Below are 25,895 nucleotides of genomic sequence, written 5' to 3'. Positions count from 1 at the left end.
CTACCAGTGTGTCCCATAACACACCTATATTAAGTTTCTTACAGATTATAATACATATTTATGTTAATAGCTTCATTTTTCTTTGCTGTTCATAAATATATGTGTGTGTGTAATTATCATTAATGGTTATCATGTTCCTATACATATGTTTGGCTTCCTTATACTTGTACTGAGGCATCACCCTGCTCTCTTTCTCCTGGAGCCCATAGGAACTCTGGGTCAGTGCTGACATTCTCACAGCCTCTGTGTTCCATCTCCATATCTGCAGGCAAATGAGATGCAAGGACCATGGGGCTGATATAGGTTTGATTAGCAAACGGGATCAAAGTATTAGTAAAAGGATCAATATATTACATTAGCAAATAGAATCAGTGTGTGCTCATATTAAATCTTCCCAGTTTAGTTTTGATTGGTGTGTGAACAGCCCTGTTTTTATCAACAATCCTGTTTCACAGAAGCACTGAAATCACTTTTTTTGCCTCCACCTGGTGCAAGGACTTGTTCTTGAGTTTGGTATGAACTGTTCGCAGTTATACTGCACCAAGACAGAAAGTTGCTGATTGTGGCAAATCTAGCAGTGGAAATTTGCCAAACTGGGGGAAAAGAGCTAAAAGGTGAGCCAAGGTATACTGTGATGAAGAGGAAGATGAGCTAAAGAGGAGGAAGTATGTGTTGTGAGAAGGAAGACATGATATGAGGGGCTGTGTTGGGGGCACATCTCTGTACCACTGCACGAATGCTGCCCCACAAAGTGCCTGCACTGAGCTGCCGGGGGCTACCTGTGGGGCGGTGGGGCCAGGCTGTCCTGCAGAGGGGTAGGCACACGGAGCCTCATGCTGCAGGGCTGGGATCCCAAAATCACCCTAGAACTCAGCACCCAGCTGTGCTGTGCTCACCTTGCCAGGCTCCCAGGTGCCCCCTGTGCTCCTCTGTCACTGTCCCTCCTCAAAAGGATGGGGGAGAAAACACATCTCAACAATTCCTGGTTTGAGGCATAAAAGTGCTGTATTTTTCCCTTGCTTAAAACCCAATGACAATAAGTTGTGAGTGTTAGTAGCTACATATCAAATGCAGGCTTTTTTTTTTTTTTTTTTTTCCCCTTTCTTTTTTTTCCTGCATACTTTGGAACAGGTATTGCATTCAGCGTCCCTTTCACCTTAATATATTATTGGCAACGACACCTAACCCACAACACATTTGACTGATATTCTATTTTATTTTATGGCTTATCTTCCTCTCTGACCGTGAAATACCCCGGGATATGCAGCTCTTCTTCTCTTCTGAGAACCAGGTATCTGTAAAGTTGCCGGTCCAGTGAACTGGAATATTAGCTCTTTAATTACCCGTGCTTTACACGACATTATGATGTATAATACCAATAACAGAAGTATAAAACCGTGAAATGGATGCAGCTAACAGGTTGTGATCAACGGTTCTGGGTCACGGTGGAGGTGGTCACAAGCAGTGTCCCTCAAGGATCCGTCTTGGCACTGCTGCTCTTCATCATCTTCATCAGCAACGTAGATGATGGCATCAAGTGCACCCCCTTCAGGTTTGCCGATGACACCAAGCTGAGCAGTGCAGTTGATCCATTGGAGGGAAGGAAAGCCATCCAGAGGGACCTGGACAGGCTGGAGAAGTGGCCCCATGTGAAACTAATGAGGTTCATCAAGGCCAAGCACAAGGTGATGAACTCGGCCCAGGACAATCCCAGGTGTTTATACAAACTGGGGGAGGATCTCCTTGAGAGCAGCCCTGTGGAGAAGGACTTGGGAGTCCTGGTGGATGAGAAGCTGGACATGAGCCAGCAGTGTGCACTTGCAGCCCGGAAGGCCAACTGTGTGCTGGGCTGCATGAAAAAAGGGGTGGCCAGCAGGGAGAAGGAGGTGATTGTCCCCCTCTACTCGGCTCTTGTGAGGCCCCATCTGCAGTACTGCGTCCAGCCTGGGGCCCCCAGTACAGAAAGGACGTGGAGCTCCAGAGGAGTGGGTCCAGAGGAGGGCCACTAAGGTAATCAGAGTGCTGGGGCATCTCTCCTACGCGGAAAGGTTGAGGGAGCTGGGCTTGTTTAGCTTGAAGAAGAGAAGGCTGCAGGCAGACCTCATTGTGGCCTTTTTCAGTCAGAGGGTGAAGCACAGGGATTGGTTGTCCAAGGAGGCTGTGGATGCCCCATCCCTGGAGGCATTCAAGGCTGGGATGGATGTGACTCTGGACAGCCTGGTCTGGTGGTTGGTGACCCTGCCCGTGGCAGTGGGGTTGAAACTGGATGATCACTGTGGTCCTTTTCAAGCCAGGCCAATCTATGAATCTATGATTCAGTGATAAACTGTGTGTAAACCCGAAGTAAAGTGTGAGTACACTCAGAGTAGTGAGTCAGCAAACCTCAAGTAAGGTCTGAGTAAATCTGAAGTAAAGTGCAAGTAAGCCCAGAGAAAATTTTGTGTAAAGCTGAAGTCAAGTGTGAAGAAACCTGACTAAACTGTTTGTAAACCTGGATACAAGAGTGAGCGATGTCGGAATAGTGTGTGAGTAAACCTGGAGTCATGTGTGAGTAAACCCTGAGTAAAGCACGTGTAAACATGGAGTACAGAGAGAACACCTGGAGTAGAGTGTGAGTAAAAGCAAGAGAAAAGACTGAGTAAACCAGGAGAAGCGTGTGAGCAAACCCAAAGTAAATTGAGAGTAAACCCAGAGTAAAGAGTGAGTAAACCTGGAATAAAGTGTGAGTAAAATCCAGTGTAAGGTGTGGGAACACAGTATGAAGTGTGAGTATAGCCGAAGTTCAGTGTGAGTAAACGTGGAGTAAAGTTAGAATAAGATCCAGTGTAAGGTGTGAGAACACTCTGAGTAGTGTGTGAATACACCTGGAGTATCGTATGAGGAAATCCAAAGAAAAGTGTGAATAAACCTGTAGGAAAAAAAAAAAACAAACAAAACCCTAAAATAAAAACCAGAGAAAAGTAAGAGTAAACCCAGAGTAAAGTGTGAGTTTACACAGAGTAAATTCAGAATAAACCTGGAATAATGTTTGAGTAAACACAGATAAAAGTGTGAGTAAGCCTGAAGAAAAGTTGGAGTAAACCTGAAGTGTGTGTACACTGGGAGTGGAGTGTGTGTGATCCTGAAGTAACTGAGTAAACATGAAATCAAGTGTGAGAAAAACCATATTGTGAATGCACCCAGTGCAGAGTGTGAGAAAACCAGAACTAAAGTGTGAGTAATCACAAAGAAGAATGTGAGTAAATCCAAAGAAAAGCATGAGAAAACTTGGATGAAAGTTTTGGATGAAAACTGGAGTAAATTGTGAGTAAACCCAGAAAAAAAAGTGTGAGTCAAACCAGAAAAACGGTGAGTAAAACCCGAACTAAAATGTAAATATATACTGTGAATGGTTTGAGTAAACCCAGAGTAAAGTGTGAACTTTGCAACACTTGAAGAAAAGTTTGAGTAAGCCTGGAGTAGAGTGTGAGAAAAATGCAATAAAGTGTGAGTAAACCTGCATGAAAGTGTGAGTAGACCAGGAGTGAAGTGCAAGTAAAGCCCGGAGTAAAGAGTCAGTAAAAGTTGTAAATTTGGGGTAAACACTGAGTAAAGTGTGAATAAACCTTAAGTAAAGTGTCAGAAAAAAAAACAGAGTAAAGCGTAAAACCTAGAGTCAAGTCTGCGTAAACCTGAAATAAAGTGTGAGAAAACATAGAGTGTGAGCAAACCCAGTTTAAAGTGTGAGTAAAACCCAAAGTCAGAGAAAACATAGAGTAAAGAGTGAGTAAAATCCAGAGTAGAGAGTGAGTAAAATCTGCAGAAAGGTAAGAGAAAACCCTTTACAAATTGAGAGTAAACCTGAGGTAGTGTGCACAAAAGCCAGAGTGGAAGGTAAGACCCATGTAGAAGTGTCAGTAACCTGCAGTAAAGTGTAAGTAAACTCAGAATAAAGTGTGAGAAAGACCTGGTGTAAAGTGTGATAAAGACCTGTTGGTAAAATCTGGAGAAATTTTGAGTAAATCCAGAGTAAAGTATGAGTAAAATTGAAGAAAAGTTCAAGTAAACCTTGAGTAAAATGTGAATAAAAGATAAAAATGTGTGAATAAAACCGGAGTAAAGTGTGAGTAAACTCGGTGTAAAGTGTGCGGTAACACAAAGTAAAGTGTGAGTAAACATGGTGTAAACTGTGAGTAAAAACCAGAGTAGATATGAGTAAACCTGAGTAGGCTGTGAGTACACCCAGAGTAGAATGTGAATAAAATTCGGTGTAGCGTGTGTGTAGAACCTGGATTAAATTGAGGGAAAACCTAGAGTAAAACGTGAGTAAATCTTGGAGTAAAGTCTAAAAAAAGCCTAGATGTAACTGTATAAAACTGGGAGTAATGAGTGAGGCAAACACAGCAAATTAAGAGAAAACTCGATGTGAATTGAGAATGTGAGAAACACGCTCAGGATAAAAAGTTCTCATCAGGCAAAGATGTTTGGGAAGGGCATTTTATTCATTAATGCAGTGATGGGTGCACACCCCCTATTGACAAGGGAGAAATTGCACAACTACCAGTGTAATTCTTTCTGTTATGTACCAAGGATCTGACACAGGTATAGCCTCTCCTGGCACTCCAGGTATACTCAAACTTTAATTCAAGTTTTCTCACACTTTCACTCCTTTTTTACTCCTTTTTTAGTCCTTTTTTTCTCACTCCTTGTTTATTCTTACTTTTCTCCAGGTTTTACTCACACCATACTCCAGGTGTACTCTCACCTTCGTGTTTTACTTACAATTCACTCCAGGTTTACTCTTACTCACTTACTAGATGTGCCCAGACTTTATTCAGGGTTTTACTTGCAACTTCCTCTGGTTTTTACTCACTTTTTATTCAAGTCTTACTCTCACATTACTCTGGCTTTACTCTTACTTTTCTCCCAGCTTACACTGGGATCACTCACACTTTAACCTGGGATCACTCACTGTTCACTCCAAATTTACTCACACTTTATTTCGGGTTTATTCAGATCTTACTCAGGTTTTACTCACTCTCTATTCCAGTTGTGCTCACAATCTACTCCAGGATTACTCACACTTTTCTTCTGCTAATTTCAGACCTTACTCAGGGTTTACTCACTCTCTACTTTGTGTCTACTCTGGGTTTTACTCATACTTTACTACAGGTAATCTCAAACATTACTCCGGGTTTAACCTTAGTTTTCTCCTGGTTTTACTCACGTTTTACACCGGCTTTACAAACACTTAACACCTGGTTTAACTCTCACTTTACTCCGGGTTTACTCTTACTCTACTCCATGTGGACTCCCCTCTTACTACTGGTTTACTGCAACTGTGCTCAAGGTTTACTCTCACTTTACTCGTGGTTCACTCTTTTCTCTGGTTTTTACTCACACCACTCCTGTTTCACTAACACTTTACAATGGTTTACTCACACTTTTCATCAGGTTTACGCAAACCTTACTCAGAGCTTATTCATTCTCTACATCAGGTGAACTCACAATTTACTCTGTGTCTTCACACAGTTTACCCCACATTTACTATCACCTTACTCTGGGTTTACTTATACTTTACTTTGGGTTGTCTCACACATTTCTCAATCTTTACCCTTACTTTTTCTCCTGGTTTTACTCACACTTTGAACCAGGTTAATGGACACTTTATCTTAGGTTTACCTTCCCTTTACTCCGGGTTTACTCTTACTCTACTCAGGTTGTACTGACACCTTTCTGTTGGTTTTGCTCACCCCTTACTTCTGGTTTTACTTACACTTTACTCTGGATTTTACTCACACTTTACTCAAGTTTTTCTCTCGCTTAACTCGTGGTTTACTATGTCTTTTCTTCAGGTTTCACTTACACTTGACTCCAGGTTCACTCACAAGTAACTCTGGGTTTAATCACACTTTACTTTGGGTTTATTCAGACCTTACTCAGGGTTTACTCTCTCTCTACTCCAGGTCTACTCACATTTTACTTTGGGTTTACATACAGTTTACTCCAAGTTTACTTACTCTTTACTCCAGGTTTACTCACAATTTTCCCCAGGTTACCACATACTCTTGCTTTACCCTGTCTTTTCTGTGGCTTTTACTCACACTTTACCCTGGGATCAGGGTACTTGACTCCAGGTTCACTCACAATTGAAATCAGTCCTACTCAAACCTTACTCAAGGTTCACTCACTCTACTCCTGGTGCATTCAAACTTCAGGTTTACTCACACTTTACTCTTGCTGGACTTACATTTTACTTTGCGTCTTCCCACACTTTACTCAGGATTGTAGTTCCAACTTATTATGGGTTCTACTCACACTTTACTCTGGGTTTACTCTTTCTCTGGGTTTACTCACACTTTTCTCCAGGTTTGCTCACATTTTATTCCAGGTTTATTCACACTTTGTTTTTACTGACACTTGCACTGGTATTACTCACACTGGCTTTTTATCTGGCTTTTACTCACATTTTACTCCAGGTTTACTCATTCTTCAAGCTTACTCAAAATTTACTCTAGGTTTACTCACACTTTACTCCTGCTTTTTCTCACCCTGTACCAAAGTTTTACTCACACTCGTTTTACTCAGGGTTTACTCACATTTTAGACAACATTTACTCACACTTTTCTCTGGGTTTACACATACTTTAGTCTGGTTTTTGTCTCAGTTAACTCCATGTCTTCCCACATTTTACTCCGGTTCCACCCACACTTCACTCCTTGTTTACACACACTTCACTACACATTTACTCCTACTCTACACTGGGTGTACTCATGCCTTACTCCAGGGTTTACCCACACTTCCCTCCAGGTTTAATCTGTACTATGGGTTTTACTATCACTTTACTCTGAGTTTACTCACACTTTTCTCCTGCCGTTACTCACCCTTTACCCCAGGTTTAATTAATTGTAGAAAATAATTTAAGTCAAAAGTTTTTTGCCTTCATAGTGTTGAATTGGCAGCTGCAGATTTGACTTTGCTTAGCCAAGTTTTCGCTGCCAGTAACATGCTTTTCTACAGCATCATTTTCTACAGGCAATTAGCACTGACAGTCATTCTCTCATTTTTCCCAATAATGTTGCTAACTATCCTATCTCTGGAATGCAAGGTTGCAGGCTCAGACAGTAAAACCACAAATTAATGAAGAAGTAGCAGATTGGTGAATGGAGTTGTGGTCGATGAGATGACCAACCAGAAGCAGCCAAGCGTCCTCCATCCTAACCCAAGCTTAAGAAAGTAACACAATGACTTTCATCGCAAAGACGGTATGTGTAAAATAACTGAGACTCAGGGTTGAGGGGGGGTATCAATCATTTTTGGGAGTCAGTGTAATAAACCAGCCTATTTGTGGACATCTAATGCATATGTAAGCAGCCTGCTCTTTAAGTATGTGCATTTCTTGCCCTCCAGTATGCAGGCTAGGTGGCAATATCCCCTCTGCATCTGGCGTGCATGCAGCCCTGATTAAACACACCTGCTTTAGAACTACTCAGTGGTTATAGAGTTTGATTTCCTCACATCAGTTCCATTCCCCAGTTCAGCCCTTGTCAGCCTTCCTCAAGTGCATCTGGTCCCACCGCCTTCCCGTCAAACTGAAGAGATCACCGCTCTGCCAGTCCCAAAATGGGACCCCGGGAGAAGAACCCTTCTGCACGGCGGGGGGAGGCTGCGGCCCTGAGTCCCAGGCCCTGGACTCGGGTCACTTCCCCACTGCTCTCCAATCTCGGCCCAGCGCGGCTCCTCGGGGCAGAGAGGGAAGCAACCCTTCAAATCCATCTCACATATCTCTCCACAGAGATAAGGATGTGATGTGGGATCATGCCAAAGGACTTTCAACAGTCCAGCTAGATTTTTGTACCGGTCTGTGTAACTGATGTACTGTCAAAGCATCCACATTATCATTCTGACCGTAAAGAACCACAGCATTTAATGAAGCTTTGGGAAAGCACTCATTTCTCATTTATATCCTTAAAATATTGAGCTAAACAAAGCATTGTGAATCTCAGGACAGTGGTTGTGTTATAGTAAAACACATCTTTTTACAGCACACACAAAGAAATTGTTCGTAAGATTGATTCTTTGCTTACAAGTGGCACCTGATAGATGCGTGTGTTTCTGTAACGTAGCAACCTTTACTTTGGGATCCAGAGAGCTGTTATTGGAATGGTCCAGAGTTCTGCAAATGACCAAAGCATTCAGAAGTGAATCATTACCTGAACTGCACTGACACAACAGACTGGGTCTGACAGCAAGAACAGAAATAACTAAGGGGTACACGGGGTTACTTTAGGGAATTATTGGTAAATATTAGGGGAAAAAAAAGAAAGAAAGAAAGAAAGAAAGAAAGAAAGAAAGAAAGAAAGAAAGAAAGAAAGAAAGAAAGAAAGAAAGAAAGAAAGAAAGAAAGAAAGAAAGAAAGAAAGAAAAGAAAAGAAAGAAAAGAAAAGAAAAGAAAAGAAAAGAAAAGAAAAGAAAAGAAAAGAAAAGAAAAGAAAAGAAAAGAAAAGAAAAGAAAAGAAAAGAAAAGAAAAGAAAAGAAAAGAAAAGAAAAGAAAAGAAAAGAAAAAGCTCAGGATGTGAGAGGACAGAGAAATACAAAAGTGGCATATCATTTTAATTAGAGTAAGTAGGTAAAGGAACAAGAGGGATGTGAAATCCTAACTGACTGTGAGCAGATTTCTGTGTTGGAAATCATTTAAATTATATAAACAATTAGTCATGTGTTGTGGGTTACGTATGGTTTCAAATAATATATTAAGGTGGAAAGGACGCTAAATGCAATAGCTGTTCCAAAGTGTGCAGAAAACATTGCATTTGATATGTAGCCATTAATACACACAATTTGTTCTCATGGGTTTTAAGCAAGGAAAGAATAAAGCACCTTTTCCCTCAAACCAGGAATTGTTGAATTCTGTTTTCTCTCCCATCCTGTAGGGGAGGGGCAGTGACAGAGCAGCATAGGAGGCACCTGGGAGCCAGGCAAGGTGAGCACAGCACAGCTGGGCACTGAGTTCCAGGCTGATTTTGGGGTCCCAGCCCTGCAGCAGGAGGCTCCGTGTGCCTTCCCCTCTGCAGGACAGCCCGGCCCCATCACCCCACAGGCAGCCCGTGGCAGCTCAGTGCAGGCACTGTGTGGCAGCATGCGTGCAGTGGTACATAGATGTGCCCCCAGCACAGCCCCTGATACCGCACGTCCTCCTTCTCACAGCACCTACTTCCTCCCCTTTAGTTCATCTTCCTCTTCATCATGGTGCACCCTGGCTCACCTTTTAGCTCCTTTCCCCCAGTTTGGCAAATTTCCATTGCTTGTTTTGCACAATCAGCAGCTTTCTGTCTTGGTGCACTATAACTGCCAACAGTTCATACCAAACTCAAGAACAAGTCCTTGCACCTGGCGGAGGCAAACAAATGTGATAGCAGTGCTTCTGTGAAACAGAAATGATAAAAACAGGGCTGTTCACACACGAAGCAAAGCTAAACTGGTAACATTTAAGATGAGTACACACTGATTCGTTCTGCTAATGTAATATATTGATCCTTATACTAATACATTGATCCTTTTGCTAATCCAGCCCATATCATGACCACTGAACCTGCTGGCCTCTCATTTGCCTGCAGATACAGAGATGGAACACAGAGGCTGTGAGAGAGTCAGCACTGACCCCGAGTTCCTGTGGGCTCCAGGAGAAAGAAAGCAGGATGATGCCTCAGAGAAGTGATTGGAATCCAAACACATGTTTAGGAACACAATAACCACTAATGATAATTACGCATATATATGAACAGCAAAGAAAAATGTATCTATTAATATAATTAAATATTTTAAACATTAAAAAAAAATAACATAGGTGTGTTAGGGGACAGACTGGGAATCATTTGTTATGACAGAGGATAAATTTATCCCCACTGAAATGTGACCGTGACATCATTTTCCTCACTGCATCCCTGAGCTCCTGGTTCTTCATGCTGTAGACGAGGGGGTTCACTGCTGGAGGCACCACCGAGTACAGAAATGACACTACCAGGTCCAGGGATGGGGAGGAGAGGGAGGCAGGCCTCAGATGGGCAAAAAAAGCAGTGCTGAGAAACAGGGAGACCACGGCCAGGTGAGGGAGGCACTTGGAGAAGCCTTTGTGCCGTCCCTGCTCAGAGGGCATCCTCAGCACGGCCCTGAAGATCTGCACATAGGACACAACAATGAATACAAAGCACCCAGATGCTAAAGAGGCACTGATCACAAGAAGACAAATTTCTTTGAGGTAGGACTGTGAGCAGGAGAGCTTGAGAAACTGGGGGATTTCACAGAAGAACTGATCCACTGCACTGCCTTGGCAAAGAGGCAGTGAAAATGTATTGGCAGTGTGCAGCAGGGAATTAAGGACCCCAGTGCCCCAGGCAGCTGCTGCCATGGTGGCACAAGCTCTGCTGTCCATCAAGGTCCCGTAGTGCAGGGGCTTGCAGATGGCAACGTAGCGGTCATACGACATGATGGTGAGAATGCAATATTCTGCTGAGATGAAGAAGAGAAAGAAAAAAAGACCTGAGCAGCGCATCCAGCATAGGAAATGTGCCTGATGTCCCAGAGGGCATTGGCCATGGCTTTGGCATGGAGAGTGGTGGAGATGCAGCCCAGGTCGAGGAGGGCGAGGTTGAGGAGGAAGAAGTCCATGGGGGTGTGCAGGCGGTGGTGGCAGACTACGGCTGTGCTGATGAGGCCATTGCCCAGGAGGGCAGCCAGGTAGATGCCCAGCAAGAGCCAGAAGTGCAGGAGCTGCAGCTGCCGCGTGTCTGCCAACGCCAGCAGGAGGAACTCGCTGATGGAGCTGCTGTTGGGCATCTGCAGTTCCTGGGCCTGGAGTCCTGTTCACAGTGCAGAAAATAATGACAAGTCAAGACCATTCACACAGAAACTCTTCCCACCATTATATAGAAGTTTTTCTATGTGTATGGAAAATGTTCATTTATCTCCATAGCATGAGTTTATTTTAATGAGCTTTACTGCACCTTTAGAAGTAGAAGCTGAAAGAGCTCTTACTTTCCTCTCATTCCCTAATCATATCCAGGATATTTTACTCTTACAAGTGATTTCCATGTCTCATGTCTTTACCCCTTCTGCACTCAGAGTGCCCATCCCAAACTCTATGCACTTCACTTTCTGTTAGAGAAAGCTGCCTGTTTTCAGGATAAGTGCTTTATACATGTCTGCAGAGAATTACGATAATTTCAGCTGGTGCTGTCCTTTGGGAGAAAAGAGGCTGAAAGCACATGGGGAGGTTGTTCATATAACTGCAGACTGAGAAACAGATAGTTTAAGATTCTCAGAGATGTGTTCATATTTCACAACTCCTTTCAGAATTCTGTGTCCAACTCATTATCTTTCCCTAAGGACAGGTATGGGAAAATCCCTGTCTTGTCTCTCCTCTTGCAAAGTGCCCTTGGAAACTCTCTGGGATGCAAAGAAGCCGTGATCCCGTTGCCCCAGGCAGCAGCTGTGGCAGCAGAAGGCCCCTGCCCAGCCCTGCCCTTCTGGGGGGCTCCTTCCCCCACACATCACCCCGCAGCGCCCTGGGCAGCTCCCTTGGCAGGTTGAATGCTGAGTGCTGAGTGCTCAGTGCTGAGCCTGGCAGGCAGCAGAGTCCCTGCCCTGGCACACAGCCCCTGAGGCACAGCAGGGACCTGCTCTGCAGGACAGCCCTGGGCACCCGGCTGCAGCCCCTGGGCTGTGCTCTGATCCTGCAGCATGGAAACCCTCAGCTGGAGCAGTTCTTTATCCATAATAAAGAAACAGTTTATGCAGCCTGAGCTGCACTGGGATGTCCCAAATTTAGTGATCCCTGCAGGAAAAGCCTCTTCATTTGCTGCAGCCAGAGACTTACCTTGTCAAGGGCTGTGAGAAATGCTTCTTCCGTGAGCACACAGTCTGCTAATGTGCCACACAGCGTGTAAGCTCTCTTTCTTCTCTCCTCTCTCTGTTACCTGCAGATCATGCCCCTAACCTTGCTTGGCTGTGCTGTGCAGAGGAGTTGTTCCTCTGCAGTGCTGCCCACTTGTATGAGATCCCTGTGTCCCAGGAGCCTGGCCCAGCTCAGCAGCACAGGATGGGATTTCCTTCTCTCCATGGAGACCTCCATTGGTCTCCAGAGATGACATCTCCTCAGGGACAGCAGGGTCATCACTGCAGAACGTCCTACACAGTCAGCTCAGTTAATTACCACATGTCCACTGGATTCCACAAGCATGGTTGTTCCTAGAAAAAGATGTTTGACCATGAGAGAAGCAAATGCCAAATCTGGAAACAGCCGCTAAAAAGCTCTAAGTCATAACATTACAGAATCATAGAACGGCATAGTGTGGAGGAGACTTGAAAAATCACCTAGTTCTAGCCCCCCAGCCATGGAAAGGGTTGCCATCTACCAGAACAGGCTGCCCAGGATCCCAACCAACCTGACCTTGAATGCCTGCAGGTATGGGCCTCCACAACTACTCTTGGCAACATTTTCCAGTGCCTGTGTGTAAAAAATGCCTTTCCAATATCAAACCTTAGTCACCCCTTTTTATTTTAAAGCCATTTCCATATGTCCTGTTAATATCAGACCCTCTCATCCTAACCCTAGAGTTATTCATCTCATCCGCTGATGGAAAACCTGAGGCTGAAATGGGATCAGTTCCTCACAGAACCGTGAGAGCAGGGAGTCCTCTTAGCTGAGTTCAGATGTACACAGTGAGGTGTCTGTGTGTGAGCCCCTCATCTGAATCCTTGCTCTTTATTTAACAGGGACTGCACTGCTCACACATAGACACTCAGGGATGACCAAGGTGCCTGGAGTGATCCTAGCTGTGTGCTCGTGCTTGTAAACTGTGGTGGAAAATCTGTGAGACAGACAGCTCCTTCCTGAGCATCAGCTGAGGGCCAGAAGGGAGGTATTCTTGGCCATCCTAAATGCCACCACAGCCCTGTGCTTGGGGCACCCACTGTGCCTTTTGCACCTGTCCCCATGGAGCATGTTGTGTTATTTTGCTGACCAAATGGATGCTCACAAAAGAACAGACAGACCTTCCTCTCTGCTCCATCTGTGGCATAGTCTGGAGTTGAAGGCATTACAAAGCTATGAAACATCTACATTATTTCACTCATGACTCCTTATTAGTTTGCTCTGAGCTCTCATGTGGATGGCATCAGAAGTAGTTTAGGGTAATGTCAGATCCCATACAGAGAAAGATGGCAAACATTGTCCTTATTTTAAACATGAGGAAGTAAGAGGACATCAGTAATTACAGAACTGTCATTCTCACTTCAGTGCCTGGTAAATTTATGGAGAAAATGGTGCTAAGAGTTACTTAAAAACACCTGAAGGATAATTCTCTCGTTGGTCACACCCAACACAAGCTCATGAGGGGAAGGTCCTGTTTAACTTAATGTCCCTTTATGACAGCATCACCCACTGAGTTGACCAAGAGAAGCCAGTTGAGGTTATCCTTTAAGATTTCAATAGAGTATAGAGAGAATAGTTTGACTATTTCTCACAGTATCCTTCTGGGCAAAATGTTCTGCACAGGGCTACACAGAAACATAATTTGATGGATAAGCCGCTGGAGAATGGGTCAGAACATAAAGAACATAAAGGACATACAACTATGGGATACTATCTAAAGGAGGGCACTAGAACTGAGTGATCTGAAGTTCAAAGTTTCATTGGGATTGACTGCTTGTTCAGACTGGGCCATTCCCACATCCCACATCCTGGCATGAGACACACTGCTCATATGGGATTTGGGCCTCACGGTATCCCTGCACCCCATGCAGAGTGGCAGCTGCTGTCCCACAGTCTTCCATGTGACATCAGACAAACCTCCATCCCACTGCCCCAGGAAGGGCCCTGAGCCAGCAGGAGGGACACGATCTCCCTGCCAAGGCTCTGGGGATCAGGCCTTGGCCTTTCTGCTTCACAAGACAAAGGAGGCTTTGCTCAGCATCACAGCCGCCATCCCAGTGCCTTGGTCTGCCTGCAATCATGGCTTCCAATTATCTGCTCTAACAAGTCCCTGGGGAAGCTGGCTTGTGAATGGTCCTCAGTGGGGCCCATTAATACTCCAGGAAACTTCACTGTTCCTTCAGACTTTGTCTTCTTGAGCACTTCATGCAATCTTCTCTGTGCACTGGAGGTTGATGGACTCAGCAGCAAATGCTCCCTGGGACCCATTACAACCTGAAGAGCCTTCCTGTGCCTTGTGCCTTCCTGTCATCTTCTTCAGGTGTTCAGAACTTGTGCAGCAAACTGGACAGGTATCGGGAGAGAGTTAAAATTTGAAGAGAATGATGGGTATTTATGAAGACTATTTATTTATTTATTTATAGTTGGGTTTAAACAAGAAGATGAAGCAGCACTTTGTAAATGATATTGATCCAGGATGTCCCCTAACGACCTTTGCCTCATCACTGTGTGGACAAATGTCCTCTGCAGCTACCCCACCCCATTTCTACTCCCATTGGCCCCATGGGACTTGCATCAGTTTTCCTCACATCACTTTTCTCCTCTGCAGTCACCTGCTCAGTGCTAAACCTTGTTTGCACCATCTCCCACTGGCTTTCCTCAGAGAACCAGCTGCACATGGGTAATGAAAGATTTCTCTCTCTCTTTTTTTTTTTTTTTTTTCCCAATAATTGTAAACATGATGCAATTGAACGAACTGTAGAGCAACGTAATCAACTGCATGCCTTGTCCAAGCCACACCTAATGAGGTTTGTCTTGGGAATATTTGTGCAAGAAATATGTTAGGCAGAGATAGGAAGGCATAGATAGAATCACAGTTAAGTAGTTGATCAAGGAGTCCATCAGACTTTGCAGAAATGTTGCAAGTTCCAATAATCTCCCTGAAGTTCACAGATCAGCCAGATAGTTGGGAGGTATCTGAGTGAACAAAGAGCAAGGGAAGGAAAAGATTGTAGAGCAGTGGGAAGAGCATGTGTCCAGATGGCCTGCTGAAAACTTGTCCTGAATCATGGTCATTGATTTAGGAGAGCTGGAGACAGCTGGAGGATGAGGGACATCAAATACACAGCAGGGTAGAGCAGCGGTGGACGCTGGGCATTGGTCACAGGGCATTGGCACTGGCACCAATTCCTCAGAGAACCAGCTGCACATGGGCAATGAAAGATTTCTCTTTTTTCCAACAAACAGAATTCCTTCATGATGAACAATGAAACACAGTCTGTGTCCCCGTATCTGAAGGCATGTGTTTCCTGCTAACACAGTTCTGCAAAATGTTGTTCTTTTTTGAATAAAATAGAAAGGACACAAAATCCCCTAGAACTCTTGAATTTTCAACTTAAAAAAAAGAACAGATCTCATGAGTATTTCAGAACTTGAGAGGTGTGTTAACTCATTTTCACTGATTTCCATCTTGGTCTTCAATCCATCCAATTCAATTCAATTCAATTCAATTTAGTTCAATTGCTTCAGTTTTATTGACAGGAACATCTTTCAGACTTACAGCTTCAAAAATAAGAGAAAATCCATCTCTGCTTTGAACAGAGCCTGGCACTCCCCAGAATTTCCCTGCTGAGAATTGTCCATGGCAGCTCTCAGTGTTTCCACTAATTGAGTCACACTGTGGTACTGAGATCTTCTCACGTTCTCAGACCTTGTGTTAGAAGGTCACATGCAGCACAGGAGGCTTCACGCCCTTCATGCCAGGTAGCATGCCCCATTTCACTGTGAGCTCACATTCACCCTAGATTTCCTTTTGTTGTGTATATATTTCTAAAAGCCCTTCTGTCTTTGATATGCCTGGGCAGGTTCAGCTCTGTGTGAGCTTTAGACTTTCTAAACTAATCTCAGCAGGTACACTAGGACAAACACTCTGCATTGCTCCCAGCTGACCACTTCTTGTTTCCAATTCCTATATCTGCATTCTTTCTGTACTGGGCACCACAGACACTTGAAGAAGCCAAGGTGTGCTCTCCTGAAACCCAAGGTGTGAACTTGACTTTTGCCCTCCCTTCAGACTCCACAGTTCCACCATCCCATGGCCACTGCAGACCAGGTTCACTTGGACCTTCAAATTCTCCACCAGCCCTTCCTTGCCAGTGAGTATGAGATGCAGCAGAGCACCTCTCCTCTTTGGTTTCTCTAAGGCTTGGTGAACAAACTGTCAGCTGTGCTCTCCAGGGATATCCTGGATCTTGTATGCCCTGCTGTGCTGTCCCTGCAGCAGATACTGCAGTGGAAAAGGCCCCCAAAGGGGACAAGGGCCTGAAACATCAGGCTCCTATCTGTCTGCATTGGGCACCTTCCACTTCCTCCTCATGATCAGGAAGCCAGGAACAGACACTGTTGGTCTCCTCTATTTGCCATTGCCATTCACTCTCACCTGGCTGCTCTGCCATCCCAAGGAAGAGCTCAGGGCACACCCACAGAGGGCAGTTGCTCTTTTTTGTCTCCTCTCCCATCTATCATGAAGACTCATGCTACAGTCCAGTTGTGTTCCTGTGATCCAAACAAGAGCTCAGGCCTGCAAGTGTACAAAGCTATGTAGCCCAGCACATACTGGTGTTCTCATCAGTGTAAAATCACATAAGAAAACATCCTATTCAGGAGGCATTATTGGATTCAGTGCATCCATGGTATCTATGAAGGTGGCACATAATCATTGGACCCATTATGGGTAGCTAAGTTATCCAAGCAGCATGGATACTCCTGGACATGTCTTTCCTGAAGGCCCTGTGCTGCATTTGCAGCTGCATGTGAGTGTGCTGGACAGCCCAGGGAACTGGCATGACACTAGGCTGCTTCTGATGTCATTCACATGAGAGCACATAGAAAACTGAGGCTTCTTCAAACGAAGAACAAAGATGTGCGTCAGCTCTGTAGTGCCTTGAGCTCCAGAATAGGCAACAGATGGAGAACAGAGGAAGATCTGCCTCTTCTTTTGTGAGCTCATCCATTTAGTCAGCTGAATAACTCTGCCTGCTCCACGGAGATGAGTAAAAAAGACATACTCCAGTGCCCTAAACGCAGTGGTCTGTTGTCATTTAGGATGGCCAAGAATAGCTCTAACCCCTCTCTGGCCCTCAGCTGATGCTCAGGAAGGAGGTGTCTATCTCAGGGATTTCCCACACACTTCACAAGCACTAGCACACATCCAGGAGCATCGCAGGCACCTTGGTCATCACCCAGGGTCTGTGTGTGAGCAACTGACTCTCCACTGGAGGACCAAGGACTCAGAGCAGGAGCTCACATGCAGGCAACTCCTTGTGCACATCTGAACTGAACCAGAGAAATCCCAAACCCATTTCCACCATAGAGTTTCCATCTAGGGATGAGATGCCAGCACTACCTCAGCTGGATCACTGCCCTGCCCAGGGCAAGTCCACCCCTCCCTGTCCTTGCCTGTGTGCACTTTTTGATACAGCAACACTCACTGAAGGGCTAACCGTATGTCTGGAATTGGTCCTTGTCCAGTGGGCATTTGGTGGTTAATGCAGCAGATTTCAGAGTACAATCATGACACTGCTGTCTTTTAGGAGCTGTTGGCCACAGAGACCCAGGGACATCTCAGGAGAGATCATCGGGAGGATAGAAATCACATCCTCTGCTGCTGAGCTGGTCTGGGCTCCTGGGACACAGGGAGCTCCTACAAGTGGGCAGTGCTGCAGAGACACAGCTCTGACTAAGAGCAGCTCCCGTGTACTCTGCATCAGTACTAGCAGCACGTTCTGAGGTGACATGAAGATAGAAGAGAAAGGAGAGAGGGATTACAGGATGTGTGGGGTGTGAGCAGGCTGCGACCTCACTGCAGGAGCATTGCTTTCAGCCATTGACACAGTAAGTCTCTCACCATAGGTAATACAAACACTTTTCCAAGAGGGATCACCAAATCTGGCACATCCCAGTGCAGATCAGGCTGCATACACTCTATGTTTCTTTATCATAGAATAAGAGCTGTTCCAGATGAGGTCTTCCCTGCTGCAGCAGGGAATGAATGTTAGGTTTCCTTTGCAATACGTGTGCTGATGAGGCACTGCTGAAGTATGTTGAGAAATGATGAATATTCCGTGATGGGCAGTGGATTCCTCTGCTCTCAGCTGGGTCTGCCTTCTTTTCACAGTGTTCTGGGAGTGTAATCCATCTCCCTCTTCAAAACTGACAAGCTCAGAACAATTAGAAACAAGCCCAACCAGCTGCCCTTTCTCCACACTAAGCAGACATGAATCCTTTTGCCTCTCAGGTCTCATAGGCATTCATACTGAGTACAGCAGAAGTGCTCCGAATTTCTCAATTCAGCAAACCCTCCATGGACACACTGAGTGAGAGGATGGAGTGCAGAAAAAACTATCACTGCAACTTCCATTTGTAACCCACATATTTCTGGCTTTGAGTCCACAGATGCTGACAAGCACTTCTCTATTAGAATTTACTTCATGTGATACATTTTGGAAAGAAAACCTTTCCCTACACGACCACATTTCCCTGTCCCTATGGGGACAAGACTGCTTCCTGGAGAGAAAAAGTGCAGAAGCCCTCAAGACAAACTCAACGTCAAGAAATGTGGCTCACATAACTGGGGTTAACTGAAAATTTTCCACACTGAAATCTCTGTCTTTAACTTTTGTACTCCTTGGACAGGTTCTTGTGGCAAGAGGCAGCAGATGCCCAACAGCAGCTCCATCAGCGAGTTCCTCCTGCTGGCGTTGGCAGACACGCGGCAGCTGCAGCTCCTGCACTTCTGGCTCTTGCTGGGCATCTACCTGGCTGCCCTCCTGGGCAACGGCCTCATCAGCACAGCCGTAGCCTGCCACCACCGCCTGCACACTCCCATGTACTTCTTCCTCCTCAACCTCGCCCTCCTCGACCTGGGCTGCATCTCCACCACTCTCCCCAAAGCCATGGCCAATGCCCTCTGGGGCACCAGGCACATCTCCTATGCTGGATGTGCTGCTCAGGTCTTTTTCTTTTTGTTTTTGTTTTCAGCAGGGTATTGCATTCTCACCATCATGTCCTATGACCGCTACGTTGCCATCTGCAAGCCCCTGCACTACGGGACCTTGATGGACAGCAGAGCTTGTGCCACCATGGCAGCAGCTGCCTGGGGCACTGGGGTTCTTTTTGCTCTGCTGCACACTGCCAATTCATTTTCACTGCCTCTCTGCCAAGGCAGTGTAGTGGATCAGTTCTTCTGTGAAATCCCCCAGATCCTCAAGCTCTCCTGCTCAGAATCAGACTACCTCAGGGAAATTGGACTTACTGTCCTTAGTGTTCTTGCCTTTTTTGGTTGTTTTATATGCATTGTTGTGTCCTATGTGCAGATCTTCAGGGCTTTGCTGAGGATGCCCTCTGAGCAGGGACGGCACAAAGCCTTCTCCACGTGCCTCCCTCACCTGGCCGTGGTCTCCCTCTTTCTCAGCACTGATTTTTTTGCCTACCTGAAGTCACCCTCTCTGTTGTCCCTTTCACTGAACCTGGTGGTGTCATTTCTGTACTCAGTGGTGCCTCCAACACTGAACCCCCACATCTACAGCATGAGGAACCAGGAGCTCAAGGATGCAGTGAGGAAAATGATGTCATGGACAAATTCCATCTATGGCAAACAGGCTCAGACTCTAATGTGAATGATACAAATTGTTTTTTACAGGTTCTCACATCACTTATATACACTCACAAGTTTCCTTTTTTACCTTTCCTATCAGCCTTTACAACTTTCCCATTTGCCTTTTCATGTTGACAATGTATTCCACAAACATTCCTTTTCTGTGCAGACAGGCAGTAACCCAATCAGAGCTGTGCACCATTCCTTTTACTTTTCTTCTAGATATATCCTGTGTTCTCAGCCTTGCTTTCTCATGCTGCTTGTCTTGCTCCACCACTTCTGCTCTAAATAGTCTATCTTGTATTCCCACATCCACCAGGGATAAACTTCTCATCTGTCTCTACAAATAATTCTAAGTCTGTCCAGTAACAGGCCTACATTATGATTTTTAATGTTTATAATATTTATTTATATTAATAGATACGTTTTTCTCTGCTGTTCGTGTGTGTGTGTGTGTGTGTGAGTATCAGTAGTGGTTATCATGGTCCTATACAAGTGTTTGGCTTCCTTCCACTTGTACTGAGGCATCACCGTGCTCTCTTTCTCCTGGAGCCCATATGAACTCTGGGTCAGTGCTGACTCTACCACAGCCTCTGTGTTATCTTTCTGTATCTGTAGGCAAATAAGATGCCAGCAGGCACTGTGGAGGCAGTGGGGATGCAGCAGACCCAGGACAGGAGGCTGAAGGAAGATTCCTCAGGCATACCTGTGCACACACAGTGCCTTTGGAAATGTTCCATTGTCATTCCAAGCATTTTGCACACCCGCAGACTCTCAGGGAGAGGATTTATCAGCACTCATCCCTGTCGACCTGGGTCTGCTGCCCACTCTGATCAGCATGGCCAGCACAGTGTCATCATCAGATCAGATCAGAGGAGGGATGGAGTCTGATGGGAGTTGATGTGCTCATAAAATCTCCCTGAAGAATCAAGTACGACCAGGACCCCATGACCTTGCTGCTGTTGCTCAGTCTCTGTCCCAGGCAGAAGTCCTTGTGACAGTCTCCCAACCCTCAAGCTGGCCATTACCCCAAAGTCAACCGTGGTACAAGATGAGTGTGCTGGGGGACAGATGGAACATCAGAGTCTGGTTGTGACCATTCAAAGGGTAATCCCTCTGCTCAGTCCATGCAAGGACGTCAGCCTCTGAGAGCCCACAAGAGGAGGGAGCTGGCAGAGGTGATCCTGGAGCCCTGGAGACCACCCCATGCCTGTGGGGCCATGAAGCAGGGTGCCTCAGGGCACAGATCCAGCAAAGCTTCCTGTTGTGTGAACAGAAAGGAGACACTGCCCAAGGAAGCTAGCAGCAGATCCAGACCTCATGCCAGTGATTTCCAGCAGCACTTTTCACTGTAATCTGCTGAGGGCTGAGGGCTGAAATGGGACCATTCCACATTCTCCCTGGGTTCAGTGCCTTCACTGGGGAGTGGGCAGCCTGGCCGCACCCTCTCCCAGCCCAGAGCTCAACGGAGCTCAGAACAGGGATGGCTGTGAGCTGTATAGGATATGTTGGAGCTGGGCAGGGAACAGCCTGTGGGGGAGGCTGCTGGAGCAGAAAGTCAGTGCATGCTGACAGGGGCTATGCTGGGGGCACATCTCTGTACCACTGCACGCATGCTGCCCCACACAGTGCCTGCACTGAGCTCCCTGTGGGGCGGTGGGGGAGGGCTATTCTGCAGAGGGGAAGGCATATGGAGCCTCATGCTGCGGGGCTGGGACCCCAAAATCACCCTGGAACTCAGCACCCAGCTGCGCTGTGCTCACCCTGCCTGGCTCCCAGGTGCCCCTCCTCAACAGGACAGGGGAGAAAACACAACTCAACAATTCCTGGGTTGAGGGAAAAGGTGCTTTCTTCTTTCCTTGCTTAAAACCCAGTGACAATAAACTGTGAGTGTTTATGGCTACATATCAAATGCAGGCTTTTTCCTGCAAACTTTGGAACAGCTGATGAATTCAGCGTCCCTTTCACCTTAATATATTAATTGAAACAACGCCTAACCCACAACACATTTGACTAATAGTTTACATAATTTAAATCATTTCCAAGACAGAAATCTGCTCACAGTCAGTTAGGATTTCACATCCTTCATATTCCTTACCTATTTACTGTAATTAAAGTGATTTGCTGTGTTTGTATTTCAGTTTTGTTCTCTCACCTTGTTTGAAGGGTGAGAAAAGGGCCCCACAGTAAAAGAGTAGAAGGTGAGAAAAGGGCTTCACAGGGACTGAGGATAGGGTTAGTTAGAGATAGCTTATAGAAGCAAGAATGTAGAGATTGTTAAAGAAATAAGGGATGGCAGACACTGGGTCTGGGATAGTGAAGGGGATGAAGGCCATACTGATAAGGCTTGAGAACAACCCAAGAACATTTGGCAGGAAGGTGATGAGATGTCCACAGGGCAAGAAGAAACAGGTTTGGGGGGATGTCCTCCTGAAAGATCAGAAGTTTACAGCAAGAAAAGTCAAAAGCTTTTGTGAGGAAGACAACAAATCTTCATCCCATGACCCACAACGCACGTGCAAGAGGGGAGGGTCTGCATGCTAATGAACTCTCGGGGTTGTAATGAATATGTATCTGAATTCCAGGAAAACTATTGATTATGCATTTGTTTGGCCTATATCTGTAGCACCATTTTTCTGGATGGTGTGCAAGTTAGGTGGATCTACCCCTTTGCACCCAGTGTCTGCGCAGCACTGAATAAACCGTACCTGTTTTGCAACCTTACTTGGGTTACAGAGCTTGATTCCGCACGTCTGCACTTAACTCTGGTTTTATTCACACTTTTCTCTGGGTTTTACTGACACCATACTCTGGGTGTGTACACTCTCTCTTCTGGGCCTACACACACTTTACTCTAGGTGTTTCTCACACTGGACTCCGGGTTTGGTCACACTTTACTCCTGGTTTGCTCACAGCTTCCTACCGGTTTTACACACACTTTGCACAAAGCTTGCACACTTTTTACTCTGGGTTTGCACTTGCTCTACTCTGGGTGGACTCACACCTTACTCTGAGTTGTACTCACACTTTACTCCTCATTTACTAACACTTTACTCCGGGTTTTCTCACACTTGACTTGGGCTTACCTCACACTTTATGCCAAGTTTGCTCACTCTTCTTTCTGGGTTTACTCACACTTCTTTTTTTGTGTGTGTGTTTTACTCAAACTTTACTGAAGGTTTTGACGTGTGGAAATCAATCCCTATAGCCTGTAAGGATATAGAGAAGTTATTTTTTATTGGCAATTGCACAAAAGCCCTGGTGCAGGGGGTATCATTCCTCCAAGCTTGCACCACATCAGGAATACTTGTGGAACAGATATAGGCCAAACTAATACATCATCAACAGCTTTCCTGGAACTCGGATACATATTCATTACAATCCCGTGACTTCATTAGCATGCAGACCCTCTCATCTTGTGCGTGGGTAGTGGGTCAAGGGATGAAGATTTCTTGACTTCCTCACAAAGGCTTCTGCCCTTTCTTGCTGTAAACTTCTGACCCAAAGTGAGGGCATCGCCCCAAACTGGTTTCTTCTTGCTCTGTGGACGTCTAATCATCTCTCTGTGAAATGTCCTCGGGCTGTTCTCAGACCTTATTGGTATGGCCTTCTACACCCCCTCACTATCCCAGACCCAGTGTCTGACATCCCTTATTTTCTAACAAGCTCTACATTCTTGCTTCTAGAAGCTATCTTTAATTATTTCCCTTCACTCCCCTTATTCTCATTCACTTTGAAGCCTTCTTGCCTTTTTACTTCCACTTATGGGACCCTTCTCACCTTTCACTCACACTTTTCTCAGGGTTTTACTGACACCCTACTCCGGGTGTGTATGCTCTCTTTTCTGGGCCTACCCACACTTTACTCCAAGTGTTTCTCACACTTTACTCGGAGTTTACACACACTTTATGCCTGGTCTTCTCACCGTTTTCTCTAGGTTTTACTCACACTTTGCACCAGGCTTGCAGACTCTTTCCTCAGGGATTACTCTTGCTCTATTCCGGGTGGATTCACACCTTTCTCTGTGTTTAACTCACACCTTACTCTGTCTTAACTTACACTTTACTCCGGGTTTTCTCACACTTCACTTGGGCTTACCTCTCACTTTAGTCCAAGCTTACTCGCACTTTACTCTGGGTTTACTCACACTTCTTTTTTGAGTGTTGTTGACTCATACTTTACTCAAGGTTTCCTCAAACTTTTCTTCAACTTTACTCACACTTTCCTCTGGCTTTACTCAGGCTATTCTCCGGGTTTTACTGATACCCTATTTTGGGTGTGTACACCCTCTCTTCTAGGCCTACCCACACTTTACTCTGGGTGTTTCTCACACTTGACTCCGAGTTTACTCAGTTTTCTCCAGGTTTTACTTACACTTTGCACCAGGCTTGCCCACCCTTTACTGTGTGTTTGAACTTACTCTACTCCGCGTGAACTCAATCCTTCCTCTGGGATTTACTCACACTTTACTCCACACTTTTAGTACTCTTTACTATAGGAAAGAAAGACTTTAAAGGGCACCCAATATAAATGTTTTCTGATTTAAATTAGTGCAACTTGTTGCTTTTGGGGAATCATTCACCATTTGATATTGATTCAGACTGTCTCTGAAGGAGATCTGCATAGGCAGGAAAAGCAATTGCTTGAGGCCTGACACTGTACAGACAACCTGACTGCTCACCTCCCCAGGCCTGACGTGTCTGCTGTATGCCACCTGGCACTTGCATCACTTTTCCCGACAGCAGAATCCTCCACTGAAATCTACAGCTGGACATTACAGTTCCTTTACACCGTTCCTTCACCTGCTTTCCTTAGAGAACTGTCTGCACACAAACACAGGGCGTTGCTTCCTACTTTAAAACAAACAACAGTAAAGCATGATACAATTTCACTAAAACAAGACACACTCCTCAGCCGTATCCCACCAGCATGGTTCACTTCCCAAAAGAATAAGTACTTTACATAGGTAGACAGGAAACAATAAATATTAATAGGAAATGCATATTAATTGAAGGATAAATGACAAGGAGCAAAGCTCCACTGTGTGATCACAAGCATTCCATGCCATCTCCAGAGGCCCCAGAGGTCCTGTCTGGGACAGGCAGCTTTCCGAGAGGACCTGCAGGAGACCAGAGCCCTCTAGAAGCTGCAGATGGAACTTGGGAAGAGGGTCTCAGGGCAGTAACTGCCAACTGTTGTCTTTGTCCCTGTAGCTGCAGCCCAACCCAGCACACTCAATGCCCCCCAGACAACTTAGTGGAGCCCTGGGGGTGACCCAGCACTGAAATGGCCACTAGGATGCCAAGAAACTCTGATTTATTCTCAATAAACAGAAACATTCATGAACCATTGTGGGTCATTGGTGTCAAACTCAGCCTAAAAGACTCAAGTATAGGTCACAGTCACTGCGGTGAAACCCATCACATTGGGAAAAGTCCCACCAAACTATGGAAGTTGAAAAAGAACAGTGTGAAAAGAACTATCAGGTCAGTCCTCAGATGAAGGGTATGTAAAATTTATCTGCTACAGAGGCGGAGAGCAAAAGGCATTGGATTGTGACTCAAAGAACTAAAAGAGGTCTAATTCATTTAATCCATGAGCTGATACAAACACTGTCAGAGTGAAGGACACTGGTTTATGACATAACGTGAGGAAGAAAGGAGGTGGCTGGTCTATGAAACGTTGTTCCTGTGCCATGACCAATGCAGATAGCGCTGGAGTAGAAGCTCCGGGCCACAAGCACACTGAGCACAAGTCCTCACTTGCCAAATGAACATGGAGGCCTCCACTGAAAAAATGCTGCTTCACATCACCTTTTCTCTCTGGACTCTGCTCCACACCATCAAGCCTACTATCAGTACCCCCAGGAGCCCACCAGGCTGGCAGCTGGGAAGAGTCAACGTGGGGACAGGAAGCACATCCCTACAGCACTCATCCCAGCAGGGACAGGACAGGGCAGAGGAGCAAGGGAGAGGCAGGCTGAGGACAGGTGGCTGGAGTGGTGATGTGAGCTCACTGTCACTGCAGCACCTGAATGGCCCCTGGAAGATGTGCCGGCCGGCAGCACTGGGAGGTCATGGAGTGCATCAGCAGTGACAGCACTGGAGAGGGGGAGGGCAAGGCGAGTGGCAGAGCTCCATCCAGGTGCTGGCTGCGAGTCCTCTCTGGTGCAGCCACCTGCAGCAGGAGGGCAAGCAGAGCATGTTCCTTCTCATCCATCCTCTAACTCACAGCAATTCTCCATAGCGCTTCTCCAGGACCAGCCCTACTCCCACAGATCCTTGTCCAGGGCAGTGTGTCCTTGCTGGCCTGGCAGAAGCTCCCTGTTC

At 45.7% G+C, this 25,895-nt stretch overlaps 2 protein-coding genes across 2 annotated transcripts; one reads left to right on the top strand and one right to left on the bottom strand.

Annotated features, from left to right (window-relative positions):
• Positions 1-9,851: 9,851 nt before the first annotated feature.
• LOC149911862 (olfactory receptor 14J1-like) lies at positions 9,852-10,466 on the bottom strand. Its single transcript, XM_090133181.1, has one exon. The coding sequence runs from the start codon at positions 10,464-10,466 to the stop codon at positions 9,852-9,854; it is 615 nt and encodes a 204-aa protein (XP_089989307.1).
• An 8,162-nt stretch (positions 10,467-18,628) lies between these two features.
• Positions 18,629-19,588, top strand: LOC149911861 (olfactory receptor 14J1-like). The gene has a single exon (XM_090133202.1). It carries the CDS (start codon positions 18,629-18,631, stop codon positions 19,586-19,588), a length of 960 nt encoding a protein of 319 aa, XP_089989328.1.
• Positions 19,589-25,895: the final 6,307 nt, after the last annotated feature.

Source organism: Phasianus colchicus, unplaced genomic scaffold (assembly GCF_987193195.1).
Source record: "Phasianus colchicus unplaced genomic scaffold, bPhaCol1.hap1.1 HAP1_SCAFFOLD_54, whole genome shotgun sequence".
NCBI lineage: Eukaryota > Metazoa > Chordata > Aves > Galliformes > Phasianidae > Phasianus > Phasianus colchicus.
Note: the sequence above shows the minus strand (reverse complement) of the source record. Positions and strands in the feature narration are given on the sequence as shown.

Bases quoted from the DNA above. Each gene is read 5' to 3' on its own strand.
- LOC149911862 (XM_090133181.1), bottom strand. From the start codon at position 10,466: ATGTCGTATGACCGCTACGTTGCCATCTGCAAGCCCCTGCACTACGGG.
- LOC149911861 (XM_090133202.1), top strand. From the start codon at position 18,629: ATGCCCAACAGCAGCTCCATCAGCGAGTTCCTCCTGCTGGCGTTGGCA.